General features: G+C 39.8%; 1 protein-coding gene across 1 annotated transcript in view; it reads left to right on the top strand.

The window, feature by feature from the left end:
- The first annotated feature begins 1,018 nt into the window (after window positions 1–1,018).
- Window positions 1,019–15,226, top strand: part of PTPN14 (protein tyrosine phosphatase, non-receptor type 14) — a 72,497-nt gene continuing 58,289 nt past the window's right edge. Inside the window, exons 1-2 of the mRNA XM_026088839.1 lie at window positions 1,019–1,192; window positions 9,062–9,231. Of these exons, the coding sequence (XP_025944624.1) occupies window positions 1,019–1,192; window positions 9,062–9,231 (344 nt within the window). The remainder of the gene's footprint in view (window positions 1,193–9,061; window positions 9,232–15,226) is intronic.

Here is a 15,226-nt window from a genome sequence, read left to right as displayed (position 1 = left end):
GGTTTAGCTTGAACCTGTTCCTCACTAAACTTAAAAAAAAAAAAAAAAAAAGTGTGTGTGTGTGTGTGTATCCATCTTTATTCTGCATCTCTATTTCTTCTGTCTGTGTTGTATTTTGGCTTAACAGTTGCATGCATCCCTCATAAAATTTAAGAGTAGTAATTAGAAACAGTATCTAGAATATGTGTTCTCTTCCTCCCACGTGGCTTTACCCTTGCCTCTGACAGCTGTTATCGCATTTATCCATTCTGCCTAAAAGGGTGAAATGCAGAACTGTTTTGGAGCTGGAAGTGAGCAAAATGTCAGAAATTGCCTCAGAGGAGACTTCTCTCTAATGTCTCGGATGCTTCTTGCCTTTCACATGCATACTTTGGGTTTGATTTTTCAGAGGTGCTGAGCACCTGCATTTCCTGCTGACTGCAGTCAGCCTTTCTTCTTTCAAAATCGCACCTCTTTTAAATGCTTCTATTTCTTAGCTTTTTAAGCTGTCTTTCAAAGCTGGCCTGAGGGCACCAAAACTTAACTTCAAGATTATGTTATAGACCCCTGTGGTGGGGGTAATGATGGGAGAGTTAGCACCTCTGGATGTATGCCCTGTAGAGTTGCTGTTTGTATTGAATTTCTCAAAGAATGGCTTTGCAATTAAATTCATTCTTTAAACTCAGTACCGAAATAGAATTTTGAAAGATCTGCTGTATAACTTTTTCTTTTGGGAGATGTTGAAAGCGCCTTGCAATCTTGTGTGTGTGGAGGTGTTTGTTTTATGGGTTTAAATGTGACTCTTCCTTTCAGCTTTCTTCTTTTCCACTGATCTTTAGGAACATCTTATTTCACACTTCACTCCACTTATTTGTATGTATTTTGCAGGGATCCCTTGAAGCTTGCCCTGGGAATGGACAGCTACCTCCATTGCTGGAGAAGAGTAGTGCCTAGTGAAGAAGCCTTCAAGGCAAGTCGAGGAGTGTGCTGATACTCTCTGAAGAGCAAAGGGAAGGGGCGACCTTCCAGGCCAACAGCCATGCCTTTCGGGCTGAAACTGCGACGGACCAGGCGCTACAACGTCTTGAGCAAGAACTGCTTTGTGACACGGATCCGTCTGCTGGACAGCAATGTGATCGAGTGCACCCTCTCTGTGGAGAGCACGGGGCAGGAGTGCTTGGAAGCTGTCGCTCAGCGGCTGGAATTACGAGAGGTAAGAGTAACTCGGGAAAGACCATCTGTCACTTTATAATTTGACACATTTTTAGCTCAGGCAGTCTGTTCATTTGAATCGTGTTATTCTTAGAGCTGGCCTGATATGATCAGCAGCTGGAGCTTGGACAAACATATTCTGGTTGCATGAAAACCGAGGACAGAATGGCACTCGGGGTTTTTTGCTGTTGCTCATTCATCCCCGCTTTGAGAGCTTGTTGTAATACAAAGAAGAGGTTTCTTGTTTTATTAGAAAAACTTGGGTGTTAACTTTTTGAGTTGGGTTGTCAGTGGGCCAAGTTACACTAATTTTTATCTGAGTGTAACCCTGATTTCACTGACACTGTTAGCTGAATTTTCCAGTGGGAAGGAGATCACTGGCTTTCAAACATCCATCTTGATAAAGTATGTTCTTGTTATTAAAATTCTGAAACAGGCAGTAGTTGCCCTACCAGCCTGAGTAACTAGTAAAAATTTGAGGATTTTTTTTTCTTTTTTTTTCCTTCCTTTTGTTTAACTGATTTATTTGAATATTGTTCTTCCTTTTGTTTAACTGAAATATTTCACAACTGAAACTCTGAAGGGSTTCATTGCCAATACTTCTGAAAAGGCTTAAGAAGTCCAGTCTTACCTTATTAAAGACACAAAACCTTTATTTTGTAATTCTTTCTGTAGGGTTTTTTAGATTTGTCAAGGCCCTTTCAGAAATCTCTCCTGCAACTTTTGTGGCACAGATAAACTGTCTTTTGTTACTTACCTTCTGCAGACTCCTTACACGTAGACTGCGTGTTCCTAGGCTTTTGCAAATCACAGAGTGAAAGCCATTGCCTGGAAATTGCTGCWTGTCATCCTGCTGTCCTGGCTGATGCTTTCTGTAAGCACAGCTGGGAAATCTAATCATCTTGCAGTGTCTTATGTTTGTTGGTATAGGGCCCTTTGTAATGGTGACGCCTGGAAGATAGCATAGAAATAGTTAGTGCAGATGAAAACTAAACAAAAGCTCATTTTTGTGAGCTATCAATATTGATAAAGAATGAGGAAAGAATTTCACTGTGTGTGTGCAGAATAGACAGAGGAATGTGCAGGCAGGAATAGCGCAGAGAATCAGAATACTGGATAGTGATTTTCATACTTGTTTTTTTAGCTTGTGGATTTTAGAAGCAGCATGCTCCCCCTCCTCTTCTAGAAGTGAAGAGTTCCCAGTAATTATTATTATTWTTTTTTTTCCTTCCCCTCTCTCCCTGTTGGTGACGCATTAGCCTGTCCTTGCAGAGGCAAGGTCTTTCCTTCCCAGTGCAGAAATGAGTCCAGTTCTGGAATGATTCTCTTCATATTGCTTGATGGCTTGGATTGCTGGTTAGCCCAGCACAAGTGTGGTGCCTGATGATTCTTCCTCTGCAGGTCCACCTGCATTGGGGAACAACAGCTCTGTCAGTGGGTTAGCATTCTTCTTCACAAAGCATTTTGTAATTTCAGGACTTGCTTTATTCCACTTTGGAACAAAGCCCAAAGTTTCAAAATTTTCCGAAAAAAGAGATCAGACAGCGGAGTAGCAAAGGAAGTTATTTGCTCGGTGTTCAATTAGATGGAGGTTTTCTATTGTTTGTTTGTTTTTTCCCCCACTTTACAGAATCGTGTGTTATGCAAAAAGAAATGTGTCAGCACAAAAAGTTTGTGTTTCAAGATGAAAAATATTTTAACACAGAATAGAATACTTTGACGTTGTTGGACCACTTTCCCCTTCTTTCATCACCCTCCCCACTTTTTTTCTAAACAAARTTTTGGCAAAGTTGACCCAATTTTGTAAAGTTCAGATTTCAACAGTACAGCGTATTTTGGCAGAAGTCTTTTCTGTCAAGTTTTTTTCTGATTGATTCTACTAGCATGCATTGCTGCTTTAAATATTTAGGAGAGAAGAGAATTACCTGCCTCTTCAGCCTGGATAGGCTCTCCCTGTACCCTCTTCAGTTTCTCTCGTGAGAAATAATTGAAACACAAGCCTGGAGGTGTCTGTGCCTGCACTGATTCTGTGTGTTGTCCTTTCTCGCTAATCCTAACTTCGCTCTTATTCTGCCACTCTAGTCTTCCTGCCATGGTTTGCAGGGAAACAAGGCTAATGCAGTCATGCTGTGACTGTCCCCTTCCCTCGCTCGGCTTCCCATAATTTTTCAACTTGCCAACTGATCAAATTTTACAGTAGGGTCAAAAATATTTTGACAAAGTTTAAATTTCTACAAGATTTGTGCAACCTATGTATCTGAGTAGAGGAGAGAAACCCAGTAAGTGTACCAGTTGAAGGGGGGGGGGAAAATCTTTGTAAGAATCAATATTGAAGAGAGACTTTATAAATTCCCCGAATGCAGCAAAAGACTTCAGCTGGGATATGCACTTTCTTGGCAATCTAGGTGAGTCAACTATGATGTACAAGTCAGTAAAAAAACAAGTTTAAGTCCTGTGCTCACGAAACAGTTATTAAAATCCTGTTTCAGTCTCCTCCATACAGTCTTAAGTAAAAATGTTTGTTCTTTTAAAAATAAACATCATTTTTTGTTAGATACGTTCATTTGTTCTCACATTTAAAGAAATTCTAGGTGTAACCCAACTTTTACCTTCATGTTGGGAATATACCCATGTTTCACTCAAATGGATTTCTTAGAAATAAACACACAGAAACTTTCCAAAAAACCCTGCTAAAAAACAGAACTGTTTGAGATGATTGTGTGTGTTGTTGTGAAGGACTGTCAATCATTATAGCACACATGACTGAAAAACAGTATCTAATGGATTATGCATATTTCTATTTGATCTCTGGGAAATATAACTCTCTCCCTAACAGAGTAAGAGTTCAGGAATAGGTCAATAGAAAGTGTAGCCATGTAACTACTGTAAAATCTGTTTTCATCCTTTCCAGCAAAGCTCTTGGAAAAAGTATCAGGTCTTCTAGTTAACAGTTATCAGTTCTATTAAAATGAGCTCTTAAGTTAGCATTATTAAAAAAAAAAGGAGGAAGGGGGGGGGGAGAAGGAGGGAAAACAGAGGAAAAGGATGAGATCAAAGAAGTCATTTTTAATCCTGTATGCCTGTGCACAGATTATAAGGATTGTTTTCAATATAATGGCATTTTTTTCCTTCAAATGAGACTAAGTGAACCTGCTTGAAGTAAGAGTAATCTGTACTAATCTGTTATGAGACTTATATCTGTTTCTTCTTCTCTGTTGTCCTTTATTCACTTTATAAAATGATAAAAAGTTTAAAGAGCTTAGGATGTTCTGATATATTTTAAGTTTTTTTCAGCAGGAGGTTGGACAGGAAGGTCCTTTCCAGCCAAAATTATTCTGTGAAGTTGCATTTCTGCAAACGGTCCCTCTGGCATGACGATGTCCCACCAAAGCAGGTGGCCAGGAGGCCAAGCCCTGCAGGTGACTGCTCGCCGTTTGCTGCGGTTCCCTGCCCTTTCCTCTTAGAAGGTGTCCCCTCCTAGTAGGGCACAACTGGAAACCGGTGTTCAGCACCGCGTTGCCTCATGTTTGGTTTGGCTCAACTCATCTCACCAGCTAAGCTGGGACTGGGTTCAGGCCGTGCTTGGACAAGAGACCTTCTAGGAGCAACTGGCTGCAATTAACAGTGCCTTCCCCTCTGTGCTAGTGCCCCAGGATAGGAGTGTGTAATGCTTTTTTGCCCTGAGGAGCTGGAACTCTGCCCTTTCTCAGAGGGAAATGTTTAGTTGGCTGCTTAACCAGATGCCTTAATAAACATTGAGCCCTTCTCATTGGATTCTTTTGAGTGAGACTTGCTAATTTAGCAAGTGTCTGTAGTCTCACTGTTGACAATTCTGCTGTTTTTGCCTGACATGCAAGAAATTAGCTCTGAGCTGGGGAATATAGCTAAGACTGAGTACAAAATTACTGCATTGCCTCCTGAACTTACAGCTATAATGTTCTTTGAAGACTTTTCAGCACAGTTTTTGTTGGACTATCTTTATCCAGTTTTATTTTCTGACTCATCGTATTTCAAATATGACCTTTTCCACTTTGTGTCGGTAGTCTGCGCAGGTTCTCTGATTCCTGTCTGCTGCTTTAACAGAGAACAAGCAGTTTCCCAGTAAGTATAAGTCAGAATATTTAGTACCATGTACTAAGTGATGTATGGCAAGTGAGGCAATTTTAAAAAACTTGAGAGGAAATTCATATAAACTCTTTTCTTACAGAACTCTTTGTATATTTGCAGATTAGGCAGATCAAAAGCATTAGCAACTGAAGCTCTTTGTCCACAAAATGGACGTGCGTGYGTATATTTAGTGTGATGAAAAGCTTTCCTTCAATGTTATCACCAGAGTGTGTCAACCCTGACTAGGAGAAGGATGCTTTTTAAAGTGAAGGCATCATTTATTTTCTGTGGTACTTTGACTGCTCGTCTACCTGCTAAAACAGCCAGGTGTAGGTATAGGTATTTATTCTGTGAAAACAGGAACGAAGTCAGTGGTTGACTTTGTGCAGATGACCAAACAGAACATCTTTGGAAACAAATTAGTTTTGAATCAGCTGCTTATAGAGAAAAATATTCCATTTTTATATCCCATCACCTAATTCATGTTGTGTATGTACTGTAAAAATGTCTTGTAGACTGGAACATATAGCAACACACACCTCGGATCCTGTAAGCCCCTCTGGACTGTCGTATGCCTGGTCATGACTGTAGCATACTGAACTTGATGATCCAGCCATTTTCTGTCCCACGTTCCTTGTTGCTSTTTGTGAATTACTCGTGTTTCTGGAGGAGAGAGTTTCTTTAGGCCTTTACAGTAGTGATTATTTAAGCCCTTTAGCACTGTGGAGTTATTTGAAAACACTAACGTTTTCAAGAAATAGAATTCACTGTGACGGGGAGCTTAATATTCAGATAAGTGGGTTGGTTGTCTCTTCCAGGGCTTTCATTTGTGACTTAAGATCCAGCTCTGCAGTCCCTGTGCTTCATCTATAATTGCTCGATCTTCTCCAGGCTCCCTTCCAGGAAAACAGTCATCTTCTAGCTGTGTGAAATGCGTGCTGCAGTGGGTCAGCCCGCTGCATCTGCAGCTGCATCCTCTTACCTTCCTATTCTTTGAAAGTGATTCGGACAGTATCTGGGGTTTTTTTTCTGCATTTGGTACTTGGAGAGCTTTTCTACTGCAGCAAATCTAAATTTGTGTGCCCTCTCCATCGCCTGTGGAAGGACTGTGCTCATTCGAGCTGTTTAGTTGTGATACCCTTAATCCTTTGATTAATTGACTTAGACTTTAGACTGCAATCATCTTAGCTGCTAGATGTTTTAAAAATACTTGACACTGAAAACTTAGATGCTTGGTGAGGTGAAGGTTTACTATCTTCTTAGTAACATGGAAGATCTGTTTTCACAAATCTGCACTGGTTCTTGCTGAGGGTGAGTTGCCCTGCAGTGAATTTCAAGAGTTCATGTATTAAAGGATTTCCCCTATGAGGTGGTGAAATCACTGTGCTTTTTCCTGCCCTCACATGCATTCCTTTCCTGTGCTGTCTCCACTCTCCCTCCCACCTTCATTTTAATCTAATTACTATCACAATGAGCTAGTCAGAAAGAAAGAACCTTTCTACAGTGCTGCCTACACAGAGAGGGTAGACACATATCCGTGGATTGGTTAGTAAATTTTTGTTTATCCTATGGGAGAAACTCACTTCTTTATTCATTCTCTGGATTGATTGTTTTATTGAAGATGCCTTTAAATTCCGGAAGGAAATCCTACACTGATTCCCTGCAAAAGAGGAATAGGTTGTTTCACTGTACCAAGCTAAAGGTTAAAGAGAAAGGACTAAGCAGGACTGAAGTTGTATTGCAGGCTTGTCAGGCTTAATTGATGAATCAACTCGCATTTAACTGAGGTGATAACTAATTCAAGTCTGGACATTCCCCAAACTTTTGAAAATATGTACGTAAAGAGACGCTAAAGTAAATACACCTGCACTCTGGTTTAGAATTTTAGCATATGATTCTTGCTTGCATGCTCTCAGCTATAAAATGGTTAGCAGTGTTGCTCCTGCTGGTTTGTTGTCATTTCGAAGCGTTTTACCTTTTCAAGATTGCATTAGCTGTCCTTGTGTCGTATGCTAAATCGTAGTTGATGCAATGATTTAAAGATATGTATCCTCAGCAGAGAGGACAGAGAACAACACAGGAAGAACAACGGAGAAACTGACTGTTTCATGGTGGCTTTTGCAAGGTGTAATGATTGAAATTTGTCTGCTACTTTTGAAGATAAATTTTTTTGAAAGTGTGAATGTCTGGGAAATTCAGTTAGWGAACTCTTGATGGTTGATTTCTAGGCCAAACTCTCTGAATGTAATGGAAATCATTTCAAATGAAAACTTTATAACACAGCAAATAGTTTTTTTTTCAATTCTTTGTCTCTAGTATCTTTATTTAAAACGAGGTGCTATGCCTAAAGAATTGTAACTGTGGAATGATTGGTGTCCAAGTAAGTTATGCTATAACAACAAACCAAGTATTTTATTTGTTTTAGGGTTAATATAAAGTAATGTAAACTAGTGGAACATTTCCATTGAATAGGAAGTCAGTGGGATTGAACCCCAAGAAAGTTTACTGAAAATAAAGAGAAACAAATATGCATATAATAATGCTCCTACTTCCAGATTCTAAATCTGTTCATTCTCTGCTAAAGATCCTCTTGTTGCTTCTGTTTCATTCATTTTAGTGTTACTACAGAGCAGAATTTTATATTGAGGGCATTGCTGGAAATCTCCAGATGCCATCAGCTGCAATACGGCAGAAAAAGGATGGGTGCAAACTTCATTGTTAGGGCTACAGTCAAATTTCCAGGCAGGAGAGGGATTAGTTCCTATGCTGAACATGAAAACATTATTTCTCCATTTCTATGGATCTGTAATGACACTACTTGCTGTTGATTGTAAGATGCATTTGCCTGCAGTAGTAGATTAGATGTTTAATATGGTGATTTAAGGGCTTTTTGCTAGAATCCATCATGATAGGATTGGATATTCCTTCAGCTGTTTATTGCCAATTTGTAATATTTAAAGTCCTAGTTCTGACCACTGTTCCTTGGGGATACCTCTCCAGCAGCAAGTCCCCTGTGCTTACAGGAGCTACTGTAGCTATTGAGATTTAAACAGCTTGGGAAATAGCTGAAGTTTTCAACCTGGTATTTCTGTAAGAGCTTAGAGCAAACAGCTTGTGCTTGTGCAAATGTTAAGTGTAATACTCACATTAATATATCATAAAACCTTGTGAATACATTTTTTAAATATAATCATGCTCTGTATGGTGGAAATGGTTCTGATATTAGTAGATATATTTCAACATATTTATGTGGGTCTGCCTTCGTTTAAGAGCTGGAAGAATCATATTGCCCTTTGCACGCCATGGGCCTGATCCAAAGTCTCATGAAGCCTCTGTGCTTTGATTCAGACTTAGTGTTTGCTGTCTGTTCACAAGGCACAGACATAAACATATCATCACATATGATGACATAACATGTCAAATAAGAAAACTAAAAGAGCCAGACATTCGAAGGTTTTTAATTCTTTTCTGTAGAACATTTGTGTCACCTGTGCCATAATCCCAAAGACAGCACTTTAACGTGCATTTGGGAGAGACAGTAAGAAGATTGATAGCACTCTGAAGTGTATTGTAGTGCAATATTAATTTGTCATTGTCTTCAAAATAGTCCTAAAAAGCAAAAAGACAGTAAAAAAAATTACTCTGCATACGAGAATGAAAAAATTGACACAATGCCATCTGTTCTTATTTGCATTCAAGTCACTGGTTGTGTGTGTGGTCTTGCTAAAGAGGATAAACTGACACATTTTGCTTCTTTATCTAGACGCACTACTTTGGCCTTTGGTTTCTCAGCAAGAGCCAGCAAGCCCGATGGGTGGAACTGGAAAAACCTCTGAAGAAGCAGCTGGACAAATTTGCCAATGAGCCTTTGCTTTTCTTTGGGGTAATGTTCTATGTGCCCAGTGTTTCCCGGTTGCAGCAAGAGGTAACAAGGTATGTGGGATTCCCTCTGTTCACACTGTTGGGATATAGCTGGGAGGGAATAGACAATTACTCTGTTTTTGGAGCTCAGTATTTGTTCAGGTATCATCTGGTTCTTTAATTTCCTGTCGTCCAAATTGGAAAAAGTGAGAGAAGCCACCACTTGACTATATCTGTTTGGAAAAAAATAGCAATATTGGGGAATGATTATACATAGCCATCTGCAGAAATAAAAGGGAATAATAGATACATGTTTAAAAACCTGAAATAAATTTAAAAACGGACCATGGTGACCCTACTCTTTCCATAACCTTTTACTGATTAAAAGAAAACCATAGACAGATGACCTCTGTGTACAGTTTTAGTTTATTATTTTTATGTCTGCCTCTGTTTTGCTGAAAGTAGGCTTTGGAGTTTTTTCTGGGTTTTGCCCATGCCATCGCTGTTTTTCTCCCCTCATAGTTCACAAAAGGATTTAAATCGTTAGAGGGCATTAGTTCTTTAATTATAATCAGAGTGCACCTTCACAAACAACTTCTGTAGGAATTGCTGTTTTATTCAGGGCCCTGTGCTGCAGTTGTAACAACGCAAGTGTTYTGAGCGGCTGTTCTGTAAACCACATCACTGTGGTTTGTGTGCATCTATGTTGTATTAAAAAAAAAACAAGAAGAAGAGAAAGCCCACCTCACCCCAAAAGGGGTGGGATTGCTTTCTTTTTAACCAAAATTATTTCATTTATCTGGTTTAGAGCAAAATTGCATCAGCACAACAGTAAACTGCAGGGCAGAGCCTGGAGCAAGGTGATGGAGTGTGCAGGGTGGCAGAAACTTCCTAAATCAGCCTTGTCACTGAAACAAATGTTCTCTTGCTGCAAACCTGAAATTCACCACATGGGCATCATACTTGAAAATTATGTATAAATAGTTGAGAAAAAGCATCTTCATTCTAGAAAGTGTAAGACGTGGAGCATTGTCATTTTTGCAGATTGTATATTTTAAATGATCTTTTTTAAGACTGAACTAGGGAAATAATTTTGGTAGGATGCAAAAGATTTAATTTTTCAAATGAAAGCTGTCAAGCAGTCTTTTGACCACTGTGTATGTAGTATTCATGCCAAATGGTGGGCTGAAAGCACAGCAAAACTTACATGTCCCTGGGAATAGAGTGGAGATTGAAGGCTGACTCGTGTCTGTTTCTCTGTGTTCCCATTCCGTAAGCCTTGGGAGAGGGAAGCCTTGTACTCTTGCTGCAGAATTAATTAATGTGCAGTGGGAATGTCTGAAACTTTCTGTTCTGCACTTCTGCCAACCCAGTCCTGGTCTAATTGTCTGCAAGGAAGAATGATGGCCACTTGGATGCTATTATCTCTGAGCTGCAGCCTGCCGTGCTGATTGCTCATTCTTAGCTTACCTGCAGAGGTATACTTGCACGTTTTGCCCTGGTTGGTAATAAGAAAACATTTTGGTGACTATTGAACTTCACAGCACTCTGAATTTGAGCGGCTGCTGATTTTTTTTTCTTTCTTTCTGATGTGATTGATAACATTAGCTGCAGAGTCTTGTAAGTGCCTCTTACATTTCTCTGAATGTGTACAGCAAAAACAGCAGCTTACTAATGGATCTCAGATACAGAACAGACTGCTAAGATTTTTTTTGTCTCTTGAATCAGAATTGCTTCACTCTGGATCATGTGATGACAGCAGACATTCAACTGTGCAATTCTAGGTAGATGCAGTAAATGTCATGTTCAAAATGATGAGCAGTGAGGATATAGAGAATTCCTCTTCTGAAAAAAACGGTGGAGAAAGTCTTAGTCTGAAGTGTGATTAGATGGACAGAGGTGGCTGGCTTTTTAGGGGGTTTTTTGGTTTTGTTTGCTCTTGGCAAACTAATAAACAGTTGTTTTGAAATGGGACCAACTGTTTTTAGGATTAGGCTTCATCATGATAGTGAGGTACGAACTATGCTTGCCCATTCACTTCCGTGTGTTTGACTTTTCTGTGTTATATACAAGTGACAAATCTGTCTTGAACACAAAACTCCTGACCAAGCACTTCATCCCCTTCTGGGAAGCTGTAGAACTACCACAAATAAATAAACCCAACCCCCAAAGAAAACCCAAGCCCAAAGCAAAACATCACCAAAAGCTGAATCTGCAAAGTTTGTGACAGAACACTGCTAGTGGTGAACCCGTTACCTGTGAAATCTCCTCTTGGTGGAAACATCACCAATCCTAAGCTTGCCTGGCCATGTTTGAAGCCCGAGGTGAAATCCGTCTCTCAGTCTGGGGTTTCAGTTAATTGCAGGCTCTAGAATTGCCAGCGTTGATCAGTCTTCCTAGATAATTGTGAAAAGTCTTCTGAGAATACTTAAGCCAACACTTGCATAACTCACAAGTGTACAAAAAAAACAAGGGATTAGTTTACTAATATGGTTTACTCTGCCTCTAATCTATAGAATTATAGACTGTGGCTTGATAGATGGTTATGAGAGATTTGTCCTCATGACATGGATATTCTGCCCTGCTTCCAGGGCCTGCAGCCCCCTCTGTCTCATGTACTGTCATTGAGAAGAGGGAAAACGATCCGAGGCTTCTGGGGTTTTGTTGGTTGAGAGGAGCTCTACTTGTGGGGTTGGTCATGGGCTCTGAAGCAGTGTCCTCCAAACCCTTTTACTTGAAGAACCATCTGACTCTTCAAAACAATCCATGGACCATTTTGTATTTTGCTGTTGTGATGATTGGGGCTGACAGGGGTGATTCTTTACAAATAAGATAATTCATATTTAAGTAAAGCCACAGAAGCTTATTTATAAAATTTTAACTTCTGTGCATTTTATCATCATTATTAGCTTTAAAATACTTATGCCTGCAGGCTCCTGGATTTTTGCTACTTGCAAGTCTTGGTGGAGATCAGGAGCTATTCATAGTTTTGCTGGTAACTTTCTATATTGTATAAACCAAATGTGCATGCAGATATGAGGTTGAGTAGCACTGCTGTAAGCACTGTCCCCCTGCAGCCAACAGTTTCTAGGGGAGCTTGTTTATATGTGGTGCTCTGGGAAAGGAATAGAAGAATAGTCTAATTAGAAGTCAGTACTATCAATTTAGAGGTAAAATGTGATTGAGAGTGTCAACTGTCACTGAAGCTAAACACAAGCAGCAGCGCTAACCACAGAATCACTGAATGATTGAGGTTCAAAGGGACCTCTGGAGGTCATCTAGTGCAACCCCCCTGCTCAAGCAGGGTCACCTAGAGCACGTTGCCCAGAACCCTGTCCAGACGGATTTTAAATATCTCCAAGGATGGCAACTCTACAATCTCTCTGGGCAACCTGTTTCAGTTTTCAACCACTGTTGAAAGTGAAAATGTTTTTTCTTGTGTTTAAACAGAATTTCTTGTATTTTAATTTGTGCCCAAATGGTCTCATCATTCCAAAGGTGTAGATGGGTTTGGAGTGACTGCATGGGTGAATGTTTGACTTGGGTGGGCTGCTAGTGACTAGTTACTGAGGGTTTATCGGGCTGGTGGTGCCTGTCATGTTAGCACAAGTGAGGCCATCACTCAGTGTGGAATGTGTGTAGCTAGGTTGTACCAGGTATTTCTGATAACATGAGAGAAAAGGGTCTGTGGGATCCTTGGGAAAGAAAGTGAAAAGACTGCCACAGCTGTCCATCCAGCTAACAGCTCTTTGAGTTCAACCTCTGAGGTCTGCAGGAAAGGATGTGACAAAGAGTAGTCTGGGGGACACATTAATCGTTTTAGTAGGCCAGATCTGACTCTCTGGCTTGGAGTTCCTCACTTCTCTTTTCAAGAATCAACACTTGGTTAAAGATGCAAACGTTAGGGTTGTGGGTTTTTTTGTTGTTGCTTGTTTGTTTGTTTTTTACACAGACAATGTCAAGTGGAGGACAGGGACAGGGTAAGAAGCAGCAGCAGGACTTAGTCACTCTTGTTCAGTTAGCAAATGGTGAGGCTTCTCAGGAAAGCTGTGGTTCTTGAGCTGTGATAGAGGCTTCCTGCAGATAACCTAGAGAAATGTGGAAAAAGCAGCCACCCGTCATAGAGTATTCTTCTCTCTGGTAAAGAGAATGAAAGAAATGTTTTTGCCATGCTTTCCTCTCAACATCATCCTTGTATTCACCGCATTGGGTCTTCTCTTAGGAGAGCTAATTCCTACCCCTAGTCCTCTTATTTCCCTTCCCTTTCTACTCTACTGTTTCTTTTGTCTCGGGCCTATGACCCCATCTGTACATACCTCCTGTTCCTACTCTGTCTCCTCCAAGCTCCTGGTGACTCCAGCATCTCCCCCACCTCCAGTCCCCGTGTTCTGCCTGCACCCAGTCCTGCAGATATCTTCCAGTGAAAATTATGAATTGTAGCCCCGTGATCATTTTCTAAGGCATCAGTAGTAGTTTCACTATTTTATAATTCCTATAATTTGAAACATTCTAGGAGAATTTGTGCATAGACCAAAAGAAAAAACCCCCCACAAAACTCTAGGCTTGATGGCAGCTACAGCAGAAGCCATTTGGGTGGGAGTATGGGTGTTGGCACATTAGCAAAAGGAATTTTTCATGGAGGGCTCTACAGAGTAGTCAGAAAACCTCTTTTTAGTCATCCAGCTGTTCTCAGAGTGAGCAGTCATCGCAGGTGGAGATGCTGTGCCTGCTTTTGGCATATTAAAAACACCTGGGATTTGCATACTGTCTGATATAAAGCAGTCTTTGTGATGCCCTGTAGAGTAGATATTTGCATAGATTAGAAATATAAGTCTGCCTTTTATTTTCTGCTAGCTCCTCAGAGGAGGCATCCTTTCAACCATTTATGTTAAAAAAAAGTAAGTCTTTGTACAGTGTCTAGAATAAACAAACTTGCTTTCACTGTGCTCTTGTTCCAAAAACAGAGAACCCACACGCTCTTGTGGCTTTTTGAAAATGTGGGTGCAACTCTTTCTGCCCAAGTATCAGACAATCCATGTCCTTTTTCTTTTTCTTTTTTCTTTTTTTTTTAACTACAGTTCAAAGAAATGACTAAAGTTACAGCTTAGTCCCTACAGTTAAAAAAAAAAAAAAAAAAAAGATGGTCTGTTTTGGTCTGTTTTCCTTTCTTGAAAGAAGCTTTCAGTATCTTACTCTATACTAGTAATATCTGATGGGGTTTGCGCTTTGCAGATTATGGCATAATACTGCAAAATAATACTACTTCACATGTAGGTTTGGTATGCTGGTGTGAGTAGTATTCCAGCATTTGCACCGTGCTACATTGGGCACAATCTTCAGCTGAGTTCAAGTGTCAGCTCTGCATTTTTCTTGGAGCCTGCACTGTATGACTTTTCTGTGAAAGAAAACACTGAAGGGCTATATTTGGACCGGGATGACTGCACCTGCAAAGTGTGGGAATGAATGTGTTTGCAGGTGGAAAATTAGTGTCTGTGACTGCTGGCCTGTTTTTGGAGGGCCTGTGAAAAATCAACCTTGGACTTATCGTCCTTTAACTGAATGAACGTGCACTTCTTATATTTTGCTGCCTTATCCCTTTCTCTGCTATTTCTTGTAGCTGTTTTTTTCTGTTTATCTTCTAAGCAAATATTTCTTCTTCACAATACCCCCTTTCCCATTCTTTATTTTTCTTCAAGTGTTAGGGGAAGAATTTTTAAACAGATGTTCTTTTAAAATATACATAGCAACAGACTATTATGACTGTAGGAGTTTTTTAATCACTTGAGAATAAAGTAAAGGGGAAAATTCTGCTTCATATTTACAGGGAAAAATATTCTGGCAAATACACTTTCTTTTAAACTCTGGATTTTTTTGCTTACCCTCTGTTTTCAAGGTKGTTTTTATTTTTTATTTTTTTTAACTCCCCTCAAAAAAGTCCTTCTTAAATGTCTCACTTACTTGATCTGTACTTTTAGTCTATTTTGTTTTACCTTTTTGAATAAGCTAAAGTTTCACATCCTCATATGTTGCTAACTTTTAATACAAGTACAGTCAGATAGGTTTTTTG

Source organism: Apteryx rowi, unplaced genomic scaffold (assembly GCF_003343035.1).
Source record: "Apteryx rowi isolate R43461 unplaced genomic scaffold, aptRow1 scaffold_79, whole genome shotgun sequence".
Classification (NCBI taxonomy): Eukaryota; Metazoa; Chordata; class Aves; order Apterygiformes; family Apterygidae; genus Apteryx; species Apteryx rowi.
Note: the sequence above shows the minus strand (reverse complement) of the source record. Positions and strands in the feature narration are given on the sequence as shown.